The sequence below is a fragment of the Mustela nivalis genome, assembly GCF_964662115.1.
Source record: "Mustela nivalis genome assembly, chromosome: 14".
NCBI lineage: Eukaryota > Metazoa > Chordata > Mammalia > Carnivora > Mustelidae > Mustela > Mustela nivalis.
In genome coordinates this window covers 3,870,405-3,896,429 of record NC_139033.1, presented here as the reverse complement: position 1 = coordinate 3,896,429, position 26,025 = coordinate 3,870,405, and the positions used below count along the sequence as shown (strand labels likewise).

Sequence of the window (26,025 nt, the reverse complement as noted above, 5' to 3'; positions counted from 1 at the left end):
GGGTGGAGTCAGGTTTGGATTTTGTCCAGGAACTGGGCTAGGCCTGTCAGCCCCTCCCAAGCCCCTTACATAAAGTGAGAGGGACTCAGCCAGGCCGGACAAAAACCAAGTCTTGAAGCTGGTCTCAGGGGAAAGGGGTGGAGTTTCACTCTGATCAGTCTGGCTGAGAGGTGATACCTGACCTAGCAGATGCAGTACAACATTTGGACCCAGGTCTTTAACACAGAAGATTGTTGGCCCAGAATGTCTAGAGAAGGAGCCACTTGGGGTGTGAGAGGGCAGCCTGAACCACCCTCCATCTGCCTGCCCAACCCCCTGGTCCACCTACTCCACTTAGTGAAATTGTGATTAATTTCCAGGGTTCTGTGCAGATATTACCTCTGTGAAGCCTCTTCCATTGGGTCAGGCCACTCCTGTGTGTTCTGCACCATTGCTGTACCTCTGTTAGAGCAATTAGTTAGCAGTCTGGTTCATCTTCTAGTTCATTCATGCTGGGCTGGTCAAGAGGAGTGTCCACATAATGAAATCTGTACTTCACAGTCTTCCCCAACAAAGGGGTGCTCCTTCATAGCAGGGCATTCCTTCACTCACTCATTCAGTCCTATTGAGCACCAACTGTGTCAGACATGAACTCTACGGCCAGACTACAATAGTGAATAAGGTGGACCTAATCCCAGCCCTGGTTCATATTCTCATATTTCTTGTAGTCTAACCTGATGTCTAGCTCAAAGCCGACACAGTGAGGTTTAGAAATGGTAATCTAATTGGGAAGCCGCTGTTGCATAGCAAGCACTTGTTTTAACTTTTGTGCTAAAGATCAGAAAACATTTCCCCAAGATGCCTTGTCAAGTTTACATGACAAAGTCATTTGACTATATGAAATATTTTAAAGACATTTGGGGTGATCTTGGGGGGTCTGATGGAGTCTGATGGGTTGGCACCCGCGGCCACTAGGGCTCACACCTGGCGGGGACCGAGTGGGCAGAGCAGGCGGCTGGCCCCTGCCCGCAGGCCCCGCCCCCGCCCCGCCCCGCCCCCGGGTGCCCCTCGGGGCCCCGCCCCCGCTCTCCATAGTTACGGCGCTGCGGAGGCGGCGGCCATCTTGGCTGCGGAGAGATGAGCGGGTCGAACCCTAAGGCTGCGGCCGCGGGGTCGGCGGCTGGGTCTGGGGGGCTGGTGACCGGCAAGGAAGAGAAGAAGAAGACTGGCGGCGGCGTCCTGAACCGACTCAAGGCGCGGCGGCAGGCGCCCCACCACGCGGCAGAGGACGGCATCGGGGCGGCGGTCACGGAGCAGGAGCTGTTGGCTCTCGACACCATCCGGCCCGAGCACGTCCTTCGCCTCAGCCGGGTCACCGAGAGTGAGTGCCGGCCCGACCGCGCCCTACCCTCGCACCGGGCCCCGGGCCCCTTGTCGTTTTCAGCGGAGCCGGCCGCTCGCCACCTGACCGGCCCGGGGGACCACCCAGGCCCCCTCAGCCGGCCAGGCCGCGTCGCCTGGCTCTTAGACGGGCCAGCTCGGTGCTCCCCACTCTTACCCAGACCTGGTTGGAAAGGGGTTCGCCTTGAGCTTGACCGCGCTCTCCTGTGTCCGGCCACGCCAGGCTCCTCAGGGGCTGGCCCCAGCTGGGCCTCCAGGCCGGGCCGTTCTCCTCCTAAGCTGGATCCCTTTGGGTAGGGAGCCCCCTTAGCTTAAGGGGAGCCTCCTGAACCTGGTTAAGTGGGACCGTTGCCCCCTCGTCCTGGGAGACCCACAGGTACCAGTGAACTTCCTGCTCAGCCAGGCTCCCTCAGCCTGCCCACTCCCAGCCTGTGCAGCCTCTGCCGGCCCAGACCTCTACCTGCTTTCTCTGCCTTTCCCTCCACCCCGTCCCCTGACAGGCCCCTCTCCAGCCTTCCTTGGCCCCCTTACTCCTTTGGTCCCAAGCCTTGCCCCTTTGTGTGCAGGGGTGGGGGGCCCTTTCCTTCCTCAAACATATTGCCATGGCATTTCATGCAAAGTGAAAACTGCCACATTAGAAAATATGTAATGAAGTTTCAGTTTATGTACCCAGTCCAAAATGTGACTCCGGCTTTTGACACCTGTTCTAGTAAATTAAGAACGTGTCAGGGTTTAAGAAATGCATTTCTTGCCCGAAATGCAACCATCGCACAGGGTTTCATTGATAATAAGGAAGGCTGGGAAGAAATACATTGCCCACCTCCTGTCTTGGCTCTCCTCCCTATTGGTGTTCTCTCCCAAGCCAACCCTGACTTGCCGCTCTTTTCCTTGCTGCCATTTCCCCCCTCCCTGGTTAAACCCAGCTTGCTTTAGCTGTTGGGGCTGGGGGCGGGGGGTGGTGGTGGTGGTGGTGGTGTTGGTGGTGGGGAACGCTGCTGCTCAAGTGTACCTCAGGTAGCTGGTGGCACTGAACCACCCTCCATCTGCCTGCCCAACCCCCTGGTCCACCTACTCCACTTAGTGAAATTGTGATTAACTTCCAGGGTTCTGTGCAGATGTTACCTCTGTGAAGCCTCTTCCATTGGGTCAGGCCACTCCTGTGTGTTCTGCACCATTGCTGTACCTCTGTTAGAGCAATTAGTTAGCAGTCTGGTTCATCTTCTAGTTCATTCATGCTGGGCTGGTCCTTTGCATGCCTGAGTATATCTTTAGAAGGTCTTGCTAATCAGTTTACTGAAACATTGTGAAAACGCTACTTCTGTTCTGTCCCCATTTTCATTTGGGGCTCTGAAGGTCCGGAAGTGCTCAGCACCTCAGCATTCTAGCCTCCTGCTTTCTCCTGATACCAAGGGTGAATCGGGCCATTCTAATGCCTGGCCCTACGTGGCATTCTCAGTGGACACTCAGGTGTAGGAGCTTGGGGTTGGTACTTGTGCTCAGACTCACCCCAGAAGCCTACTGGAGAAAGCCACAGGTCAGAGTCGGTGACCTCTGGATTTTGTTCATGTCTGTTCCATTCAACAAGTTATTTATTGAATACCCTCGAAAGGTGCAGAACCCATCTCAGTCTTTTTAGGATTTACAGATCATCCGCGGCTTTAAAGTTTGCCATATTACTGGAAAGACAGCTTGTAAAATGTGGAACAGCTAACACAAGCAAACAATGTAAGAAAAAGTGCTCAAATGAGTTGTGGAGAAGATGCTATCAGGAGTTGTCTTAGAAAGAAATCAGGGAAGTTTTCTATGATGGGTATCATATTGATAAGCTGCTCAGGTCGTCACGGGCTCCACTGCACTTTGGCCCAGTGTCCTTCCAGCAGATCTGCCCTGTCACCCGTGTAGGTATGGCCTACCGCCTGATTTTGTGCAGTCCACAAGCTAAGAATGGTTTTTACATTTTTAAATAGTAGAGGGGGAAAAAAGATCTCAGCACACATGGTTATATGCAATTTATATTTCAGCTTCTGTAAATAGTTTTATTGGACTACAGCCATACTCATTTATATTTGCAGGTTGTCTGCAACTGCTTTTTGCTGTGCGATATGGCTGGCAGACAGGCACTATATTGGCCATTAGATCGGCATAAAGTTTTCAAATGGATTTGTAAAAAAATTCTGTCCTTAAAAAAAAAGTTAATAGATCATGGAAGCTTTGTAGGCCATTTTTGGGGGTGTTTCCAAAGGAAGCCCCCTTGAGCTTCCCTGTCTCTAAAAGTGTTATGATATTATTTCATCCCATCCAAATCCATGCTCTTTTTTTCTTTCTTCAGTCCCCTTACTCTTGTCACACAACTTTTGCTAATAACATAAGAGGAAGTTTTGGGGTGTATTTTAAGTGAATTGTGTAAGAAGAAAAACCCTGAGTTTGCTTCAAAACTTAAGAAAGAAGGAAATGGTAGTTTTGGAGGGCTATTTAACAGCGTTTGTCTCTTATTTTCAGATTATTTATGTAAACCTGAGGATAACATCTACAGTATTGATTTCACTCGTTTCAAAATTCGAGACTTGGAGACAGGGACAGTGCTCTTTGAGATCGCCAAACCCTGTGTTTCAGGTAGGCCTCAGTATGGTCGCCCCTCCTTGAGAATGTCTCTGAGGCTCTTGGCTTTCATCTGTGAGAGCCATTGCGTCCACCGGCTTGGACTCCAGCATGTCTGCTGCCAGGCCTCCTCGTGAAGCCTGGCCTGTCGGCCCTGCTGATCAGAAGCACTGAGAGGCTGGTATTTGTTGAGTATGTACCCTCTGCTGGTTGTACACGTGTTTCTGTTTGCATCGGGCTCTCTAATCCTCCCATTTCTGGGAGGAGCTATTTTTCCCATTTTACAGGTAAGGAAACTGAGGCCCAGAATTTCCAAGTGACTTTCCTAAGGTCCTGTGCTTGTTCATCTTACCATGTTGCCTCCGCTTAGCAAAGGAAACATTGGAATTAAAGTAGAATGAGGAAAGATTCCCCTGAACCTTGGTTCCTGGGGATGCTGGAAGGATGATGTTGAGAGTCCCAGGCCAGGCTCCCCATCTTCTCCATCGCTTTCCTCCTATTTCCCTGTAAGTATAGTTTGGGTTTTAATCTTCACCATTTTCTGGTGACTAGAAAGCCCAGACCTATGAACTACTTGGGATTCCTTAAATTAGCTTTGAATAGATGCTTCCGGTGCTTGTGATGTAGCCCCAGGGTGACTCATTCCTGGCCAAGGGACCTCATGTCTGTCTTGGAGCTCATCACCGGAGACGGAGCACCCTCTGGTGTTCGTTGTTAGAACTCCAGCACAGATGACTCCAGAGTATTCACTGAAGTCTGTATTCATAATTTTTTTTGCAAAGCTCTTCTCATCTGATTTGCTGCTCAGAAAGAGCCTGTAAATTTGGTGAAGCAGGTATTAGTATCCTGCATGGGTCAAAAGGCTTTCCTGAGAAGGTCTCAGGTCAGGTTCATTGTACAGCCAAGGCTGTAGCTCCAGCCCCATCGGCATCCTTTATGCTCTCATAATCTAAAGCTGACCGAGGCACCCCACGACTCCAGCTGGTGGGGACTTAGCTGGAGTTGGGAGGATCAGGGCCAGCCAGCTTCTTTCTGGTGATGTGGCGTTCTCATCTCTGGGTGACACGTCCCAGCACTTTGGACGTTTCAAGGACCCCAGGGCCGCTTCAGGTGTGTAGACTCGGATTAGACGGGGCCCGTAGTAGTCATTTCAGTATAAAATTGAACTGTCTCAAGACAGTCAGCTGCAGATCCTTGATTTTCAACTTTTCCAGTCTTCACCTTTAAGAACTTGATTCACTTAGAGTATGCTCCCACCAAATTGTAACCTCCTGCTGCACTCATTCTGAGGAGTTTGAATCCCTGAGAAGATTTGGTCTGATTTTCTCCGAATCACATTGTTGGAACGAGGATGCTCCAGGGGCTGGCTCTGAACCCCTGCTCAGTGTTGCCCATATGCTCTTGGGGTTGTCATAGGTGGAGATGTTTGGGACTAAAAGATAAGTTGCACCCACATTCAGTCTATACCTGGAGAAAATACTTTTGCTGGATACTGGATGGCTACTACTTGTTTTTCACATTAGAATGGTTCTCTGGCTCATTTTACAGAACTTCCAGTTTCTGGGTTCCGGAATGGGCTAGAGTCACCCTCATTCAGGTCCCGCATTTCAGTCCATTGCCCATCAGCCTCGCTGTTTCCCAGGTAGTTGGTGTTAGACCTGGCGTGGCCTGTAGCAGGCTTTACAATATCCCTAGTCTGGAGGCCAGTTTCTTGCACTTAAATAACAAGAGTATTTCTAGGGGTTGTCTTTGCTGCTTGTCAGAAATTTTTGCATTCTTTGAATTGGCCTTTTGACGAGTTTCAACCTTTATAGTCTTATTCTTCTGGTTGGCAGCTAGCAGTGCCCCTCATCACCAGCAGACCTATCTGTATGCTGTCCACCATGCCAGGGGCCTAGCCCCTGGCTTGTTTTCCAGGCTGGCTGCCTTAGGATATGGCCCAGACCCCTAAGCTACATAAAAGGTAAATAGTTTAGTGTTTGAGAACAAGCTTCGAGTCCCTGGGTTCAAATCCCTGCTTCCTCCATTTACTATTTGGGAGACTGTGGATGTATGACTTAACATCTCTGAGCTTCTGCGTCCTGATCTGTAACATGGAGATGATGATGACACCCCACAGGGTTGTTCTGAAGACCCTGGGAAGTGATCAGCACAAGGCCTGGTCTGTATCAAAGGCGCAGTCAATATTGGCCGTCCTGCTGTGGGTGTTAGTACTGTCCATTGGTTGTGCTGTTGGGACCAGTGGCGCCGAGACCGTACACTCAAGTCGCTGTGTTCTCTTTCAGACCAAGAGGAGGAGGAAGACGACGAAGGTGGAGACGTGGATATCAGCGCAGGACGTTTTGTCCGCTATCAGTTCACACCAGCCTTTCTCCGCCTCCGGACAGTCGGGGCGACGTGAGTACCAGTATTTCTGGAGGGGAGAACACTTGCTTGTCCACAAAGAATGTTCTCGGTTGGGTTCTGGATTGGCTTTAGAGAAGGGAGGAGGGAGGAGGCCAAGCGGGGCTCACAAATTTTTATTTTGCAGAGTGGAGTTCACAGTGGGAGACAAACCTGTGTCGAACTTTCGGATGATCGAGCGGCACTATTTCCGGGAACACTTGCTGAAAAACTTTGACTTCGATTTCGGCTTCTGCATCCCCAGCAGTAGGAACACTTGTGAACATATCTATGAGTTTCCCCAGCTTTCAGAGGATGTCAGTATGTATCGCTTGATTTCTGTACCATTCTAGAGTCTTAGGGCTGGAAGGAACAAACCTTGGAGTCCTATCTGGTCCAATGTCCTCATTTGGCAGAGCAGGGAGGCGGTGACAAGGTGCCTTTCTAGGCATTTGACCTCAGGCTTCTCATTCCCTAGCACTCTTGTCTAGGGTTTCAAACTCTGCCTGTATGGGAGCATCGAAGGTTTTAATAATGCAGGCTGTCATTTGCAATGATGTGGATGGAACTAGAGGGTATTGTGCTGAGCGAAATAAGTCAATGAGAGAAAGACAGTTATCATATGATCTTCCTGATATGAGGAATTGGAAAGGCAATGATGTTGGGAAGGAAGAAATGAAACAGGATGGGATCGGGAGGGAGACAAACCATAAGAGACTCTTAATCTCACAAAACAAACCGAGGGTTTCCAGGGGAGGCAGGTAGGGAGAGGGCAGTTGGGTTGTGGAAATTGGGGCGGGTATGTGCTATCATGAGTGCTATGAAGTGTGTACGCCTGACGATTCACAGACCTGTACCTCTGGGGCTAATAATAGAGTACATGTTAAAAAAAATTAAAAAAAGGGGCACCTGGGTGGCTCAGTGGTTTGGGCTGCTGCCTTCGGCTCGGGTCATGATCTCAGGGTCCTGGGATCGAGCCCCGCATCGGGCTCCCTGCTCCGCAGGAAGCCTGCTTCCCTCTCTCTCTCTCTCTCTCTCTGCCTGCCTCTCTGCCTACTTGTGATCTCTGTCTGTCAAATAAATAAATAAAATCTTTAAAAAAAAAAAAATTAAAAAAAAAAACAGTTGGAAATCCATTTACACGTGCCCCCAAAGGGGAAAACATTATTCATTGTATCAAAAGGACTGTCTGTGGAAAAAAAAATAATAATAATGGAGGCTGTTTGCTTTAGGTGCCTGCTGGAGGAAAGGATGACTGAGGGAGAGGAGGGGAGGCCCCTGACCATCCCTGGGCCTAGTGTTAGCTGGAGCACCTCTCCAAGCCTCTGGTTTTTCACTGTGTTCTGGTCATTCGCTCCTGCCTGGCACTCTTTGTTTGCCCTCCCCTTCCTCCTTCATCAGGGGGAGAAGTGAAGCTGGGCGCTAACTAGAATCAGAGGGCTTCCTCATCCTGTGCTGTCAGAATAGACCTGCAGGAAATGGGGAATTATTATGGAGTTTGGAGCAGCAGGAGTGGCCGGATGGAAGCAGTGTCTTAGGAAGAGTTAATCCTGTAGTTCTGGGGAGGAAAAACTGGGGAGGCACCAGAGTGAGAAGCTGAAGAAAGGGAAGAGGTGGACTCATGGAGAGAAAGATCAGGCTTTATCATTCCTGTGACTGGTGGAGCGCGCTCAGCGTTCTCGTTGGTAACTAGCGAACATGGCTGCAGAACAATGAGACTGTGAGCAGGATCCTGTGACTAGTTGGGGGAGTTTGGCTGAATTGTAGGGAAGGATCTACACACACTGACTGGTTTTCTCAGAATCCCAGATCCTTAAAACGGTTACATTCCGAGAACCAGAATATTCTTCACTCACACTGATGGTGCTGTTTCCAGATAAAACAAGGATTGCCGACGTGGGGCCAGCTGTTTATGACTGCAGCTGACCCTGCTCCCCACACTGGGCCAGGAGCTGTAGACAGCTTGCAAGAAAGGATCGTGTATATTTTTTCCAGTTTTTATCCAAGGCAGTAGGACTTTTCTTCTTGAAACCAAATATGCTGAAAAAGTGTGGAGGTCAATAATCTGGATATAAACCAAATAACTTCAGCCTGAGTGGGTTCAAAGGACTTTAAACAATCTGTTTCATCTTTTGAGAATTGTGGTAAACAAGCATGTTTCCTCCAGAGGAACCAGAATAGCACGTGATCATTAACTCAGAACGATCAGAGGTAGTGATTGTTCATTGTCTTGACTCTCTGTTATGCCTGAAGACGTCTGGGCAGTTGCCTGAGCAAACAGAAGATTTAAATCTGGATCCCAAGATAGCAGGTCTTTCGAGGGATCATTTGCGATTTAGTACGCTGAGCCATGCCTGTTAAAGGCTCCTCACCTGTGGTCCCCCCGCACTCATGCACACCTAGGCTTCCTTTGGTTGTCAGCAGAGCCCCAGGAAGGGGGCCCCTTGAGGCACAGCTTGTGGAATTTGGACCAGAATGTCTAGAGGTGGGGGACAGACCAAAGTACTGAGTAAACAGTCTTTGATGGTCCATGTTGGCAAAAGGACGATCCTGTTTCCCTGGGGTTCTGATGAAGGGCCGGAGATGCCCCGGCAGTGCCACATCAGGGTTGCTTGCATCCTTACGTTGAGGTGGGTATCGTGTTTCATTTGGGGGCCTCTGTGGCTCTCTGCAGCTGTCCAGGGTGGGCTTATGAAGTATTATTGTGGTTTTTTCCACCTAGCCCAGGAGGTGGACTCACACGTGTGTTCTTGCTGTTTCCCTTTCTTTGACTTGCAGTTCGTCTGATGATTGAAAACCCCTATGAGACCCGCTCTGACAGCTTCTACTTTGTCGACAACAAGCTGATAATGCACAACAAGGCCGACTATGCCTATAACGGAGGCCAGTGACCGCTGCAGGAACAGACGGGGAGGTGCTTTGCTGTGGCCTAAGGTCCTGGCACACAGAGGCGGTTGAACCTGCTGTTCCTCAGCACACGTCTGGAGCCTGGTCCCAGGAAGCCAGGACTGGGGTGGTAGTTTCCTGCGCTCAAGAGAGGTGCCAAGCAGTGCTGTGTTTTCTTCCCCAGTATTTTTTCTTCCCTTATCCCTGCCCTGTAGGTCACAGAGGTACTAGAGTAAAGAATTAGGGTCAGTCTCCTGGAGTCCAGAGAAGAAAGCAAGTTTGTTTTCCTGTTGTCCTAGTTGCCTGCTGGTTGTGCTGGTGAGCCTGGGTCTCTGTGGTGTAGCTGCGTCAGGGTGAGGAGGCTCTGGCCGCCTCCTGGCTCAGGGGCTTCTCTGTAGGATCCTGGGCTCAGCGAGAAGCTGAAACCGGGCCTCTTCTAGGCGCTTCCTCCTCTCACAGTGCTGCTGTCAGCATAGTCTGACCTCAGCTTGTGTGTAGTTCTACAGCAACTGGAAAGAGGGTGGTGGAGGGGCACCAAGAGTGGGGGCCCTGGGGGCTGCTAGGGCTGCCAAACTGAAAGGTCTGTGTCGTGGTGAGGCCTGCTTCTCTGTCGGACTTCTAGGATCCTCTACCAGCCCTCCTAGGGACACGCTGAGGTTTCAGCCTGGCCGTGCCTTCCTGTTGCCCATCTTGGAGGACAGATGAGTTTGTTCTGCTTGTCCTGGCTCTTACTTCCGAGTATCTCCTGAAATAGACCATCGGTTTTGTGCTCTTAGAACAGTAGGATCTCTTGAGGCCGCAGCAGGCCTTGTATTTTGTGTTTTGTTTTGTTCCCCAATCTTCTTTTGGGGAGGTTTTATAAGAGGACCATGGTGTTCCCAGCATATGTGATGTGTGGTTAGACTTCTGATAGTATTAAAGAGGCACCTGGGGCTAATCTGGCTCATGTTGGGGCCCGGGATAGTTACAGACCAGCAGCTGCTTAAAGAAGGGATTTGATTTTCCCTACACGGGAGAGCCTGCAAGATTGGCTTTCGGTGCGGACTTGCCTCTGAAACTCTGTAGATTTCTTATTTAGGAGGATTTTCCTGTCTGTCATTCTCCTGAAGTAATTTCTGGGACCATCCTGACAGGTCAGATCTCAGTAATGCATATTCTGATCCTTCCTACTGCTAGCTGGGAATGCTTTTGGGTGTTTGGAAAGGGTGGACGAAGTAGCCCAAGGTGGCTCTCAGAAGGAGTTCTCAGAAAACCTTCCTTGCACTTCCTCGTGGGCTGCTTTTGTCCTCATACCTTTCCTGGATGGCTTCTTACCACCTCCGCGCCTCCCGGTTGTCTGACTGGGGGGCTGACCCTCTGATAAGATTGTTGCTGTGGCCGGGGCTTCACATTGATAGGAGGGGCCCGTGTGTGTGGTCCTAGTCCCTGTGAAGCATCAGAGTAGTCAAAGGGGAGCAGTCTCCCAAGGTGCTGGGGACAAAGGCCACACGGGGCCCAGGATAGAAGGGCCGGCGCTCAGCCGCAGAAGCCTCCCGTGCATTCACTAACCAGTGTTGCTCCCTCTTTGGATTCTAGAGTGTGAGTGGCCTTGAACCTGGGCCCAGTGCTGTGTCCCAGCCAGATTCTGGGCTGTGCCAGGTGCTGGCGGCTCTCTCGCTGGGAAAACCCTTCCCCCTGTGTGCTGGCACTGGATCCAGCCACGGAGGGAGGGAAGAGACCAGGCACCCTGCGCACGCTTTCCTCATCGCCAGACCAGGTGACTCTCAGAACTGGAGTCAACTACAAATCCAGGTGCCTTACTGTGGCTCTGCCCCGCTTGCTGCTGGGAAGAGCTGCATTGTCCTCCCTCCCTCCCCGTCTATGGATGGACATCAGTATTGCCTCCTTCCCTGGATCTCCCTGTGGCTCCTCTAGCCGATTTGTCTGTGCTTACTGAGCTTCAGAGTCACCCCCTCTCTGTGGGACAGTAGCCTCATTGGGAGATTTGCTACTCTTTGACATTTAATTATCTAGGATGTGGTTTCCGGAGCTGTCCAGAGCTCCGCTCAATAGCGTGTGTCTTGGAAATGTGTCCCAGGGCAGACCACGGTCTTATGGACTAGTGGGCCATCTCTTACATGCAGTGTTCGCCATTGCTATGGGGAGGGCAGGGGAGGCAGGCATTCTGGCTTGAGCAGTACTCTATCCTCTTCCCCATTAGCTTGCCTTGGTCTCCCTGGAGACCATCTTGAGGCCTTGTGCTCCCTCTCTGCCCAGGAGGACAGGGATATACCTTTGGGTCCAGGAGGTCTGTCTGGTGTTCTGTACCTGGTAGTCTGGGTTCTTGTGTCTCAGTATTCAAGAAATCTCGAGAAGCATCACTGCTCTGCGGTGTTAACCAGGGTGAGTTTGGAATTCAAGCTTTTGGACCTGACCTGGGGAGAGACTTGGAAGTCCTCCTTTCTCTGAAAGTAGCTGAAGCAGTCAGAAGTTGAATCCGGAGGCCATGTTAGTAAGAAATTGGGCCTGTTGAGAGTAGTTGTCTGGGGATGCTACAGGGGGAAGGGGAAAAGTGACCTGCACGGGAGACCGTGTCTCCTGTTCGGAGCTGGCATCTGAGTGGCAGCTCCTGGAGGGATATGTTCCAGCAGCCTGGCAGGCCCTCCCAGTGCCACGGGGCCGGGTGCCTGCACCTCTTTTTCCGCAGTCCTGCTCCTGTCCCTCTGCCTTGGAATCTCCAGGAAGAACATCTCTCTTTTCCTTGGAGCCTTTGGACTGTGATGCCCTTCTTGCTTCTCCAAAGAAGATCCCTGTTGATCTCATTTTGTCCTTAAAGAGCTGACAGAAGAAATAACCAGTAAAAGTAGTTGTGGGCTAAAGTAGGCTGTCCTGTCCTTATGTGTTAGCTCAGTGGTACCTTGAGAGAAAGCAGCATTGGGGGCCTGCAGAACTCCAGAAAGACACCTCCAGCCTTTGGGCCGTCTGGTTCTCCAGCAGGGGCAGTGATTTAGGGAAGGTGGGGCTAACTGTAGACTAGTGATTCTTGATATGGCAGTGACGGGAAATCGTCAGCTTTTCCAGTTGAAGTGGAATTGGTTTCTGGGCTGGATTTAATAGGCGGTGTGTAACAGACAAGTTGGGGGGGATTCTTGCCTTAGTGTGTCCTGCCATCCCCAAGAGGCTGCCAGGGTACTCTTTTTTTAATTTTCTCTTGTCAAGTCACTTTCTTTTGGTGGCTCTTGTCACCATGATGGCAGTGAGGTCTGGGGACTGGAGACAGTCTGTCCCCAGAACCACAGCACGGATTCCTTGCCGGGGCCCAAGCATTCCGGATGCAGAGGCTGCTGTGGTCCCTGCTGAGTGCCTGCTCGTCTCGCTCATCGTTTCTTCACATTCCATGTCACAGAACATCTGTGCCCCAAGAAGATTCTGGTGGAGGCGGATTTAACCCCTTGTTTTACAAAGGATCATGTAAAGTCATTGAAGTTGTGAAAGTCTATTTTTTTCCCCGTAAATCTATTTTTCACAGAATATAAGAAATGTCAATGACCAGATCTGTCCTCCCTCCTCTTTCCCCTTCACCTAAGATCTTCATTCCAGTTTGTATTGTCTTTGTGTCCAGAGTAAACTAGGTGACTTATTTGTACAAAATGTTATTTTGCCACAAGAGACAGTAATAAAAGATTTTCACAGTACGTGCCTCTTCTCTTGTCATCTGGGTCCTGTGGGTTGCTGGAGGGAGCAGGTGTGGGGTGGAGGTGGGCTTTGAGTTTCTTTACACGACCTTTCTGTAAATCAGGAGTATAGCTGATTTGTAGGATCATCAAGGAACAGTATTGGGCTCTAGGTTTAATATTGTTGCTTTTTTTTTTTTTTTAATTTATTTGACAGAGAGAAAGTAAGCACAAGCAAGGGGAGCAGCAGGCAGAGGGAGAGGGAGAGGGAGAAGCAGACCTACTCCAAGCAGGGAACCCAACGTGGGGCTCCATCCCAGGACTCTGAGACCATGACCTGAGCCAAAGGCAGACACTTAACCAACTGAGCCACCCAGGTGCCCCTTTTAGCTTTGTTTTGCTGGGGGGGGGGCTTTGAGAAATATGTAATTTTAACGTTAGGGTTATTGAGGTGTCCATTTACTGGTAGAACTCGCCTGGTTTAAGCTACATCGGGACGAACATGCAGCTTTATTACCCCATCACGGTCATGATCCAGGGCTGTTGTTTCACCCCCCACAAAGTTCCCTCAAAGGCCAGTTTCCGTGAAACCATTATCTGGTTTCTGTCTCTACAGGGAAATTGGCATACTTGTAATATAAAACTAACACTGTTTGGGTGACAATACACTGTTAAAGTAAGTCTGGTTTGGATGGTCTGTGGCAGCAGAAGCAGTCATTGGCTGGTGTCCTTTCCCTGATTTCCCCTTCTACCTTTTCCTTCTTGTAGGCCTTGGGGCAGGGCAGCAGAGAGGTAAGTAAAGCCTTGGAGCATTAGCCAACCACAGCCATCTGTTTGGGTCTTAAGTACTGTGGATTTAGAGGCTTGCTTTTTAAAATGAGAGGTAACATATAAAGGGCTTTGCTGCATCTTTTTATTGATCTCAGGGAGGAGAGCAAGGTCTTGGAAGACAAATTTTGGCGTAGGTGTCAGTGCTGGGGACGGGAGCCTTGCTGAGCTACAGAGGCATAAAGACAGAGATAGACGGATGCCTGTTAGGGTGGGGAAGTCTGACTCAGGCTTGTGCTGAGGGAAGACCCTTCTCAGGGCACCGGAGTTTCCAGTTTCCTGGGGAGGGTGAAGCGGTCTTGACAAGGATGCCAAAGACCAAATGCTTGGGGGCAGTGCCTGGTGCTTCCAAATGGGCTCTACCCCACAGGTGGGGGGACAGATGGGACTCCAGTGGAATGAGGGTGACACTTCCACCCCACCTGCACAACTTCTGGAGAAGAGAGATAGCCCATCCCAGGCAACCCAGTTCCCTGGGCATGAAGAGTGAGCATCAGGGCAGACCTTGTACTTCTCGGAGCTCACAGACTACAGGGAGCAGTCGAGAAGATGTCAGACGCTGGAACAAGTAAGACGCTGGGATGGAGAATGTGTGGTCAGGGCAGGCCTCAGCGAGAGTGAGTGAGACCTCGATGGAAAGAAGGAGCTTTCCAGGTAGAAGAACAGGGATTGCGCGGACGCGGAGGCAGCAACAAGCCAGGGTGTTGGAGCTGCCTTCTGCAGCTGGAGCAAAGCGAGGGGACGGTGGGCTCGGGGCAAGAGAGGTAGGTGCGGGTTGGTCATATGATCCTATTTTAGGTCGCGGAATTGGATTTTAGGAGAGATGGGCCACCGTCCGCGGGTTTTGAGAAAGGATGAAGGCGGACCGCGGAGACCTAGCGAACTGGGAGAACGCGGTTTGCGCTCCGGGAAAGGAGGCAGGGCCGGGAGGAGCGGCGGTGGGCCCCGCCCCCGGGGCTAGGGGGCGTGACGGCCCGCCCCCGCCCCGCCCCCGCGGGCCGGAACCGGTGCTCTCCCGCGGGAGGTCGGCGAGCAGAATCCCCGCGCCGTGTCCGCGTCCATGGCCGCCGCGCTGCTCGCCCGGGCCTGCGGCCCTAGCCGCGGAGGTGAGTGCGCTCCTGCGAAGCCGGGCTTGGGGGGGCGAGGGCGGCCCGGGCTGGCCGAGCGGGAGCGAGTCCCGGCGGCCGGGTTCTCCCCTGCGGCGGCAGCGGCGGCAGGGCGGCACCCCTTCCTGGAGCACGCGCGGCCTTTGCCCCACTTGGGCCGCTGCTGGCGCTTGCGCGGCCCCGGCTCCCGCTCCACTCGCGCCCACCGCCCCGCTCTCGCCTAGGCATCCACACTGCCCCCTCACACCCCACCCCTGCAAGTTCCCGGCCCTTGAGGGCTCAGGGGCGCCCCTCCTCCTGAGCCAGGCCTGGTACTGAACCCAGACTCGGTGTCTGTGACCTTGGGCGAGACGCTCGGCCCGTCCGCCTCATTTGTCCCGTGTGTAAAATGGTCCCAGGATGTGTCACTCTTCTCGTGGACTTGTTACAAGGACCAGGCTGTGTAAAACACTCAGCACAGCGCCTGTCAGATGGCGCTCAGAACTGTGAAGGCTCGTTGGTTATTTCCCGTCGCACCTTTCCTGGTTTATTTCTCTCCCGCTGTAGCAGCAGTGACACACGTGGCCAGGGCTTCCTTTGCCTGCAGGACAACAGTAAGGGGACCCCCACGGAGAGCTGTCTCTGCCAGGCCCCTTGCTGAGTACCTCGGTCAGCATCTCTCCCACCCACCCACCCCCAGGAGCTCAGTACTGCCTGCGGCCAGGTTTTCTAGGCACAGAGGCTCAGTGAAGTTAAGATCTTTGCCTAAGTGGCAAAGCTGTGGTCTTAGTACAATGGGTGTGAAGATGGGGTGGGAGAGTTGTGGAGCAAGCGTGTTGTTGCAATTCGAGGAAGCATTCAGCTGGTGTGGGTTTCTAAATAGCGTGCTTGACATTTGGACCGATAATTCTTCGTTGTGGGGTCTGCCCTGTACATTGTAGGGTGTTAGGCAATATCCCTGTCCTCTACTCCCTCCACAGTAGCAGCATTCCACCCTTCAGCTGCAACTACAAGAAATGTTTCCAGACACTGCCAGATGTCCTGGGGGTGGGGGCTAGTGGGGGGGGGGCAAAAGCATCCCTGGGGGAGGCCCACCGAGTCACGGAATGGCCATTATGTTGATCATGCAGCAGGGCCTCCAGTGTCCCCCTCTCACTACTACCTGCTCTTCTTGCTGGCAGCTCTGCGTCCTCGGGCCTGCCGTCGGTTACATACCATCTACCAGTCGGTGGAGCTGCCTGAGACGCACCAGATGCTGCGTCAGACCTGCCGGGAATTTGCTGAGAAGGAGCTGGTTCCCATTGCGGCCCAGGTGGACAAGGAACATCGCTTCCCGACGGCCCAGGTGAGAGTTCCAACCGCAGCAGCTCCCTAGGGTGGTCTGCCTGCTGCTGCTGGATTAGCCGTGACAGTCACCGCTAGATGCCCTGAGACTCCCAGCCAGGAATCCTAAGGCGGGTCCTGGAACCCAGAAGATGCTCTGGAGGTTTCCTTCATCCTGCAGGAGGCCCATAGCCCAGGCTTTAATTTCCACGATAACAATAATAAGGGTGGCTGGGCATCGTGCTGGTGGCCATGGTTAAGCTTACAAGTTGCTTGCTTTCTAAGGAGTTCCAGAGTTTTCTGGTTGCCATTTCATGTCTCCTGGGCTCTGGGACCCCTTTTCCAGCTTAGAAAATACTGCGTTGTTTCACAGTGTCTTGGGGACTGTGCCGGGAGTGTGGTAATGCGCGGGGAGCTCAGAGTGAGGTGGGCAGGTGGCGCTCTGGGCCCTGACACCGGCTGGTACCTTCCGGGCGTGGAGCACTTATCCCCATGCATCATCCCGGCTGGTCCTGAGGACACCCTCACCTGCACATCTGATTCCCATGCACATCCCAAGCCTGGCTGGTTCCAGAACCATCTTCTCCATCCACTCTCCACGTGGTTGGTCCAGTAGCCCGGCTGGTGGGCAGGGAAGGCCTCTTCTAGTTGGGAATTTTCCGGTCAAGGGCTTAAACTGCCCTTCTGCCCTCCGTGACCCCACCTGGCACGTTCCCATCATCGTTCAGTGCGTTAAGGGAGATGTGACCAAACTCGGTCTCTTTGTGAGCAGAGGATGGGACTAAGCAGAGCGGCCATGGAAAAGCAGGATGAGTTTCGAGACGTTGCCCCTGGAGCAGTTGCCTGAGACATGGCTGTGTGTTGGGGCTTCTCCTACCAAAAGACAGATGGCTTGACTTACTTTTCCTGTGCTATTCCTGAAATTCTTACTCAGATGACAGACGTAGATTTGCTCTGGACAGGAACGCTGGCAGTAAAAACAGATTTCTTCCCCCAAGCTCCTTTGAACTGGTCCTTTGGCTTTATATTCTCCTTTGGGCTTCCTGGGGCTTGGGAACTTGCAGGCTACCCCTCGGAGCCATGGCAGACACAGGTGTGGATGGTGAAGGCTGTGGCGACAGCCACCCCCCCTTCCCGTGGGTTGGGATTGCTCCTCTGGCTTTGCTTTTCCATTTCCTTAGGCGGCTCCTGTTTGAATTGCCTGGGCTGTAGACCTAGGGAGGAGTCGTGCCTCATCTTCTGAGCTTGTCACCACCCCTGTCACCACCCCCGGACTCTTGTCTCAGTGGCTGATGGGATCCAGAGGTTAATCCTCGTCCCTTCCAGCAGACTGAAACCTGCTGGGTTTGTGCTTTTACCCTGGCCTCCGTTCCTCCTTTGTAGCAGCTGAGCGCCCAGGCTCAGAAGGGAGTCCAGGGCTCTGGCTGGCAGAGGGGTCAGAGAACTCGACACCAGCTAATGTGGCAGGTCGCCAAACTCGATAATAAGACCACCTAAGTTTCCCAGTGCAGCAGTAGTAAGAACAGGACTAGCTGTCATTTGGGGGCTGCTGTATTCTGGGTGCTCGAATATCCCGTCTTTAGCACCATACTTCGGGGAGGTTAGAGTATCTCCTGTGTTCAGATGAAGAAACTGAAGCTAGAGGTTAAGTTTCTTGTGCAATAGCCACCTAGGTGGCCTGCCTGGGCTAGAGTAGGTGCTTGGTTAGTGATTTCTAGTAGTTTTCCCTGAAGAATTTTTTTTTTTCTTAGATTTTATTTATTTATTTGACAGAGATCACAAGTAGGCAGAGAGGCAGGCAGAGAGAGAAAGGAGGGAAGCAGGCTCCCCGCTGAGCAGAGAGCCCGATGGGCTCGATCCCAGGACCCTGAGATCATGACCTGAGCTGAAGGAAGAGGCTTAATCCACTGAGTCACCCAGGCGCCCCGTCCCTGAAGAATTTTTTATCTACCCCTTCCTCCCAGAAAAAGTGGGTTTATGGGGGAATATTCAAGGGGAGAAGAATTGAGGGAGGCAGGCCAAGAATTAGGTGGAAGGCTAGTACCAATTTCTGCTTGCTTTGCTGGTTTGGAGACCTCAGTCGAGCTTCAGTTTTTCTGTATTCAAACAAACAAAAAAAGAAAGAAAGAAAGAAAGAAAAGAAAAAAAAGAAGAAAGGAAACTACGGAAAATTTATAAAATTTTTTTATTATAAAGGGAAATAAGAAATAAAATGGTGTTTCAGCTGAGCTTGTACTCACCAGCCTTCAGTACGTGGGGGCTGTATATTTATTGTATAAAACTGAGCCCCACGAGGGGCTGGCTCAGTTAGTAGTTAGTAGAGCATGTGACTCTTGATCTCAGGGTCATGAGTTCGAGCCCCATCCTGGGTGTGGAGCCTACTTTAAAAATGAAACAAAACAAAACACTGAGCCACGTTTCTTCTTCATTTAGTGACTATTTATTGAATAGCTTTCCTAGACCAGGTGTAAGACCTGCTCTTCCTCCTGATGTCCTCTCTCCGGTGATGGTGCTTCCCTGATCCAGTTAGCCACTTAGGAACTTCTAGAACCATACCCCATTTTCTTCTTCCTACCCGCTTAATCTTGTTAACTACTCCCTGGAAATGTGTCCGAATGCCACCTCCCATTTGTCCCAAGCGAATTCATCTGTGTGTGCCCCGGGAGCAGCCCGTTCCTCACCCACGACCCAGTGGCTATGTGCCCAGCAGGTCGCTGTGTGCTGTTACTGGCACTCAGCTTCCTGTTCCTGCCGCATGTCCCTGTCTGCACATACAGTGCCCTTGGGAAATGGCCCAACAGTCAGCAGCGGGTTGCTGACTGAACAGGGGGGCGAGGTGGCCCTGCGTGGCGGGTCTGGCCCAACACGTAGCACTTGCCACCAGCGGACACTGGAGGCGGCTGCAGATGGGGCTTCTTTCCCTTGAATAAGAGGCAAGTCTCCCGTAAGTGAGGGCACTGGAATCTCTGAAGGGAATCAGTTTTGTCTCTGCTGAGCTTACGCAAACTCTGGATAAATTTGATTTTGTGAAGGTGTGAGCACTAGAAGTGCCTTACAGATGCATTTCTTTGGGAAGTGCCTGCTCAACATTCTCCCGACGGGAGGGACACGCATGTTCTTTCTGTTTCTGCTGCTTTACATCTAGTCCCTGGTCTCTTAATGTTTTCAATACTGTCGTCTCTTCCCTGAGATCATGATCTGAGCTGAAATTAAGAGCTGGATGCCTAACTGACCAAGCCACCCAGGCGCCCCTGGGCTTTCTGAGTAGAAAGGTTGGAAGAGCAGAGCCAGGCATCACTGATGAAACTGGGTGAGCCGATTGCGACCAGGCGCCAGGCCTGGGGGGGGGGCCCCGGCTCCCGCCCTCCAGCAAGCTGGCGCTGGAGTCTTTTCAGGCAAACCCTGGTGGCATATAGCAGGGGCAGAATGGACCTGGGTGACCCTTGAGGGGTGTGACTGGTCGGGGTGCAGTGAGCTCCTGCTGTGATCCGTCAGGAGAGCCTGGGCGGGGGGGGGGGGGCACGGTCAAGGGGAGAGGGCCCCGAGCTCTGGCTTCCTTGTGTCCCGGAGGTGTCACCTCTGTGGGAGCTCCCTGCACCCCACCTGTGGATTTCAGTTCCCTTTTTGTTTCTTGGGGGAAAGTGGAGTTGTGGGGTGTGGAATGAGTCCGTCCTTTACTCCAGGGCTGTACCCAGAGGGCTTTGGGATGAAGAGGAGCTTCGGTGGCACCAGTAGCGTGGAACAGTTTGGCCAGGAGGCCAGAGACAGCCTTCCAGCGAGGTGCCTGGCGAGGCCGGCGTGTGCTTCCAGCGCCAGGTGCAGTGTGGCCCAGGTTCCTGACCCCACAGCTCCTTCCCCGAGGAGACGCTGTGTCTCCCTGGCCTGCATTTGTGGGCTGCCTTGAAGGGTGGGTCTGACCGTTCTGGTTTGAGGCCATGTTCCTGCTGGCACCAGGCCCCGTGAGCACCCCTGCGTGGACTGAGATAAAGTGCTGTGTAGACCTCTCGAATTTCGGCTCCCCTGCAGGCCGGGGTGCTTTCTGCCATGTCTCTGAGCAGGCCCACCCTCTCCGGCTGCAGCTGTGGTCACCACGGAGTATTTGGCTTTTTAGAGATCCTCAGAATGACACATCTGGGGTACCTCTGAGTCCCCCGCCTTTTTTCTTTAAGAGAGAGAGTGAGTGGTAGGGACCGGTGGTGGGGTCCAGTTTGGGGGGAGAATCTTAAGCAGGTTCCTTGCCCAGCATGGGGCCCAACTCAGGGCTTGATCCCATGACCCTGAGATCGTGACCTGAGCTGACACCAAGAGTCTGACGCTTCACTAACCGAGTCACTCGGGTGTCCCACCTCAGCCGATTTCTGTCAGTTTCCTCTTGCTGTTGTGACAAACGACCACAGACGAGAGACTAGTGGCTTAAAACATGAGCGTATTATCCAACACTTCCTGGAGGTTGGAAATCCAGAGTGGGTCTTGATGGACCGAAATTAGCGTGCTGGCGGCCCTGGAGAAGGGCCTTCCCCCTTCCAGCATGTGGAGGCCTGCGGGGCTACCCGCCCATGACCCCCCTCCAGCCAGCACTCTGGTCGCTCTGAGCCCTGCTTCCATTGTCACCTCTCATTCCTCTTGTCTCCCTCTTCCCCTCATAAGGACCCTTGAGATGACCCTGGGTCCCCCTGGGTAATCCAAGATCTTTAACTTAATATCCCCAGCAGAGGCACTCGGATCTGCCCTCTTGTGGCCGCAGGGTGCCATGGCACTTGCCTGCTTGGCGGGTGGGCGGCTGCACCCTGCCTGCCCACCGTCCCCCCCCATGCTAAGGGTAAGAATTTCAGAATTTCATAGAGGGGCCTGCACACCATGATGGACATGCTCCTTGTCACGGTCAGTGTCTTCCCGGTGAGCCCTGGTCAGCCGCTTCCTGACCGTGAGCGACTCACCCCAACTGCGCTGGCATCAAGGCTCTGCACTGCACGTATTTTCTCCGTCCTTCAGCAAGCAGTTCTCTGTCACAGCTGCTCTGCCGAGGGGGTGCGACACCTGTAATCACGGAAGTCCTATTAATTAAAGAAAACTGAGAAAATATTGTGAACATTCTTATGTTAGTTTCTTTTAAGTCAACTTGTGTAAGAACACGGTTCCAGGGGGCACCTGGGTGGCTCAGTGGGTTAAGCCTCTGCCTTGGCTCTAGTCATGATCCTGGGGTCCTGGGATCAAGCCCCGCATCGGGCTCTCTGCTCAGTGGGGAGCCTGCTTCCTTCTCTCCCTCTGCCCACCTCTCTGCCTACTTGTGATCTCTTTCTCTCTCTGTCAAATAAATAAATAAAATCTAAAAAAAAAAAAAAAAAAGAACACAGTGACAGCAATCCAGTGACAGCGAGGGGCTCACGGAGAGCTGTGGCATCCTTCTTCCCCTGCCCTCTGCTGCTCCCCACAGGCAGCTGGTTTTAGTTGCTTCTTTGTGAAGCTCAGGATGTTCTGGGTGGTCCGTGTCAGGCCCCCAGAAGGCAGGCTGTCCCAGGTCGGAGGGACAGAGCTGGTTGCGACCCCAGAGTCACCGCCTGGGCTGAGGTCTGGTAGCGTTATTCTCAGGCTCTGTCCCCAAGCAGGTTGCTCCATGTGTCTGGGCTCTGGAGAGACTCAGATGCAGAGCTGGGTGCACAGTAGGCACTTGCTGGCTGGCCGTTACTATTACTGTGGTTCCACATCAGAGACTCCAAGCATTTAGCATTCGTTCACTTAGTCATGGGCACTGCAAGTATCGCAGCCAGCAAAAACCAGTCTCTGCCCTCATGGTCAGGGGGGAGAATCTTAACCAAACCCAGCAGGGTGACAGGTGTGAACTTCCAGTCGCATAAGCCCCGCGCTGGAAAGGCACAGGTTCTGGGAGAACGCCTGGTTAGGGGACACAGCAGCTGCAAGAAGTGAGGCTTGAGCTGTGATCTGGAGGGAAGGAGACCACAACAACTAGCTGATAAAGGGCATTACTGACAGGAAGTGGCTCGTGTAAAGGCCCTGTGGTGGGGAGGCAGGAGTATGTGTGTAGAGCTGAGAGAAGGTGTATATGACGTGCTGTCCTGCTCCTTACCCTGGGGGCCCCTGAAGTTTTCCTGTGACTTCTGCCTGCTTGCTGGCTGTGGCTGTGGACACAGAGGTGAGCCAGTGTGGAGTGTGGTGCCAGAACAGCTTAGATACCCACTGCATCATGCAGACCTGAGCTGAGGCTGGGCTTCAGCATCTGCGTGAGGTTCAGGGTATGGGTGGATGGGGCCACATGGCCCGAGTTTCTGCAGGCACTGGCTCAGGAGCAGGAGGGTTTGGACTTGGGAGGGCTGGACACTGGCCCCCAACTACCCTTGCCATGATGTCCTTGTGGCCAGGTGAAGAAGATGGGTGAGCTGGGGCTTCTGGCCATGGATGTGCCTGAGGAGTTCAGTGGTGCCGGCCTCGATTACCTGGCCTATGCCATTGCCATGGAGGAGATCAGCCGGGGCTGTGCCTCGACAGGAGTCATCATGAGCGTCAACAACGTGAGTCCCCACTCCAGGGTCCCGGGACTCACAGGTGGCAGGGAGGCTCCCAGGGACAGATGGGCACTCAGGCCATGTGTCCTGCCCTCCCAGGCACGGCACCTAGCCCCCTACCTCTCTGGGCTCAGTTCTTTCAGGTCGGGCCCTGGGGAGAACAGGTCTTGGAGTGGGGTCCGCAGGTCCTCTCTGAACAGCCACCTACCCCTTCTCCCACCTCCACAGTCCCTCTACTTGGGGCCTATCCTGAAGTTTGGCTCCAAGGAGCAGAAGCAACAGTGGATCACCCCTTTTACCGGTGGCGACAAAATTGGCTGCTTTGCACTGAGTGAACCAGGTACCATGTGGAACCGTGGTTGGCCCCCGTCCCCGGCACAGAATCAAAGTGACAGACTGGGCTGGAGCTGGGGCAGAGGCAGGAGCCAGGCCATGTGATATGAGGGCACAGGCCCTCGATGGGGGTGGTGGTACCCAGGATCACATGGTCCCCTCAAGACTCTGGGATCCCTTGGGTGTGAAGATGCCCCGCTGTGGTATATTGCCCCCCCACACCCTGCCATTGGACTAGTCTCTGAGAGCTCTGGCAGCTGGTGTGGCCCAGGAGCTCACTCTTGGGAGCCACATTGCTTGGAGGCCAGGTCAGAAGGTCTTTGTGCTGTAGTTGGGGGTGAGGGATGGTCCTCTGCTCGCGGGTGGCAGTGCCCTTTGGGAGCAGAAGCAGTGGATTCTGAATCTGGGTGTGGGGCAGGGAACGGCAGCGACGCGGGAGCCGCCTCCACCACCGCCCGAGCAGACGGGGACTCGTGGGTCCTGAATGGCACCAAGGCCTGGATCACCAATTCCTGGGAGGCCTCCGCCGCCGTGGTCTTCGCCAGCACAGACAGATCCTTGCAGAACAAGGTGGGGTCCCTGGGGAGAGGGTCGGTGAGACTTCTGGGCTGTAGACGTTTTGAAGCTTCTCTATGTGAATCCCACCGTGGCTCAGGGGAGCTGTTCCTGCCCTCACACCCCTTGGGGCTGCCCCTTTCCCTCTCTAGCCTGCTGGTGGCCTGAGGCCCATCTGTACCTTCCCCTGGGCAGCCAGCAGAGGATACCCTGGGCTGAGGGCTGAGGTTTGAGGGAGGTGGCGGGAAGGGTCTAGTTTGGGTCTGGTGCCCTTGAGTAAGGGGCGTGACCGAGGCTGGTCTCTGATAACGTCACTGCCCATGTCTGGGCCTTTTAGGGCATCAGTGCCTTTCTGGTTCCCATGCCGACACCTGGGCTCACGCTGGGGAAGAAGGAGGACAAGCTGGGCATCCGGGCCTCATCCACGGCCAACCTCATCTTCGAGGACTGTCGCATCCCCAAGGACAGCCTGCTGGGCGAGCCTGGGATGGGCTTCAAGATAGCCATGGTGAGCCTGGCAGTGGGGCCCGGGCCCTGGGGCCCAGCTGGCCAGCCACTGACCGGGGCCTTCTGCACAGCAAACCCTGGACATGGGGCGCATTGGCATCGCCTCCCAGGCCCTGGGCATCGCCCAGGCTGCCCTCGATTGTGCCGTGAACTACGCTGAGAACCGCAGGGCCTTTGGGGCGCCCCTCACCAAGCTCCAAGGCATCCAGGTAACAAGGGGAGCCTCGCGTGGATGCTGGAAGGGGGGCAGCTCACCCTTTCCTCTCTGGATCTCCTGGGTTCTCCATCCTCTTCCCTCCTCTCCTGGGAGGGAGGGACAGCCACTGACTTCCACGGGGGTTTGGGGCATTGCAGTTCAAGTTGGCGGACATGGCCCTGGCCCTGGAGAGTGCCCGGCTGCTGACCTGGCGTGCTGCAATGCTGAAGGATAATAAGAAGCCTTTCACCAAGGTGCCTGTGGGGAAGGGTCTCCTCAAGTGCGGCCGGGAGCTTTGGTGTGCGGAGGGGGAAGTGTGGCTGGGGTTCCAGTTCCTTGGGCCTGTGGGTTTATTGCCGCAGGGGGAGGCCCTGCAGTAGGGCCATGTGCTGGCAGCTCCTCCCCAAAGTGATGTGTCTGACCCCACCGTCCCCTGTGCTTAGGAAGCGGCCATGGCCAAGCTGGCTGCATCGGAGGCCGCAACCGCCATCAGCCACCAGGTGAGCGTCCTGGTGCACGAAGGGGGCATGAAGGGGGCCCCCAAGGTTGAGTGGTAAGAAGTGGGCCAGCGGCCCCTCCCCTGCTGGTCCCCCGTGTGGCCGATCTTGCCCCTGACACCCCACTGTCCCCGGTAGGCCATCCAGATCCTGGGAGGCATGGGCTACGTGACAGAGATGCCAGCCGAGCGCCACTACCGCGACGCGCGCATCACTGAGATTTACGAAGGCACCAGCGAGATCCAGAGGCTGGTGATCGCCGGGCACCTGCTCAGAGCCTACCGGAGCTGAGCCGAGATGCAGGGCCCAGGGACGCCCCCCTCGGGGGCCAGACCGGCCTGTGGACCACCGCGAAGGAGGCAGGAGCCACGAGGCCTTAACCCTGATGCTCGGTCCAGGACCCTCTGTGCCTCTTCTTGCTAGGACCACCCGGCTCCTCACTGTCCCTCTGACCCCAGACCTAACCGCCTGGGGCCGAGTCTGTGAGAAAGGAAAGGTGAGGGGCCCCATCTTCAGCTCAGGTTTTTGACATTGCTTCCTCTTCACACCTGTGCCTTGTTGTCTTCAAGTGGACAAGGCCTCTGGAGGTGGGGCCTTGGGAAGGACCCCCATTTCCTTTCTCAGAAGGAGACCCAGGTGGGACAGCCTCTTGGCTGCCCTTGTTCTTTCCCTGAGCTTAGGGGTCAGGAGGAGGAATGTTGGGGGTGGGGGACAGAATGCCGGGGTGTTTGGGGAAGGCTGGTGGTCCCGGCCGAAGCACCTGGAACCCATTAGCTGGTTCTTCATAAATTATCCATGAGTAGAAGGGGTCTGAATTTCTTGAGGACAATCGATTGTGGAAACTAAGTAATAAAATGTACCTGTGCCCTGGTCCTTGTGTCCTTTCCTGGGCACTGCTGGGGAGGGGACGTGGTCTCATAGTGTGCTCTCTGACCGCTGCCACCTGTGTGTGTGTGTGTGTGTGTGTGTGTGTCCGCGCGCGCCCGCGCAAGCATGGCTGACTGCAGGGGCATCCCTCTGGAGGGAGAGCTTCAGCACCAGTACCTTCCTGCAGGAAGGTACAGAGCTGGGTACTCCAGCAGGGGTGAGGGTCTAGGACAGTGACTACTGCACAGGGAGGGCGGGTGGATCCAACCCCTGAGCAGCAGGGAGGGAGGGTGCGTCACAGCTGCAGAGGGCTCTAGGGGACTGGGAAAAGCCGTACAGGCCTGCAAGCCCGGCTGCGGAACGGTGGACATGGGGCCTCCACAGCCTTCGCTGATGACAGGGACCTGATGCCCC

The 26,025-nt window shown here is 53.9% G+C and overlaps 2 protein-coding genes across 3 annotated transcripts; both read left to right on the top strand.

Moving 5' to 3' along the window:
- The first annotated feature begins 1,068 nt into the window (after nt 1-1,068).
- UNC119B (unc-119 lipid binding chaperone B) lies at nt 1,069-12,920 on the top strand. Its single transcript, XM_082699684.1, has 5 exons — nt 1,069-1,360; nt 3,880-3,993; nt 6,264-6,375; nt 6,509-6,681; nt 9,139-12,920. Exons 1-5 carry the CDS (start codon nt 1,117-1,119, stop codon nt 9,249-9,251), a joined length of 756 nt encoding a protein of 251 aa, XP_082555810.1. The 5' UTR covers nt 1,069-1,116; the 3' UTR covers nt 9,252-12,920.
- A 1,772-nt stretch (nt 12,921-14,692) lies between these two features.
- Nucleotides 14,693-25,614, top strand: ACADS (acyl-CoA dehydrogenase short chain). 2 transcript variants are annotated; one of them, XM_082699680.1, is made up of 10 exons: nt 14,693-14,833; nt 15,994-16,157; nt 22,513-22,662; nt 22,885-22,996; nt 23,408-23,559; nt 23,882-24,052; nt 24,123-24,260; nt 24,406-24,501; nt 24,691-24,747; nt 24,883-25,614. In XM_082699680.1, exons 1-10 carry the CDS (start codon nt 14,788-14,790, stop codon nt 25,033-25,035), a joined length of 1,239 nt encoding a protein of 412 aa, XP_082555806.1. In that variant the 5' UTR covers nt 14,693-14,787; the 3' UTR covers nt 25,036-25,614. The 2 variants fall into 2 exon arrangements, with proteins under 2 accessions (XP_082555806.1, XP_082555807.1); XM_082699681.1 differs by having other exon boundaries at nt 24,406-24,527.
- Nucleotides 25,615-26,025: the final 411 nt, after the last annotated feature.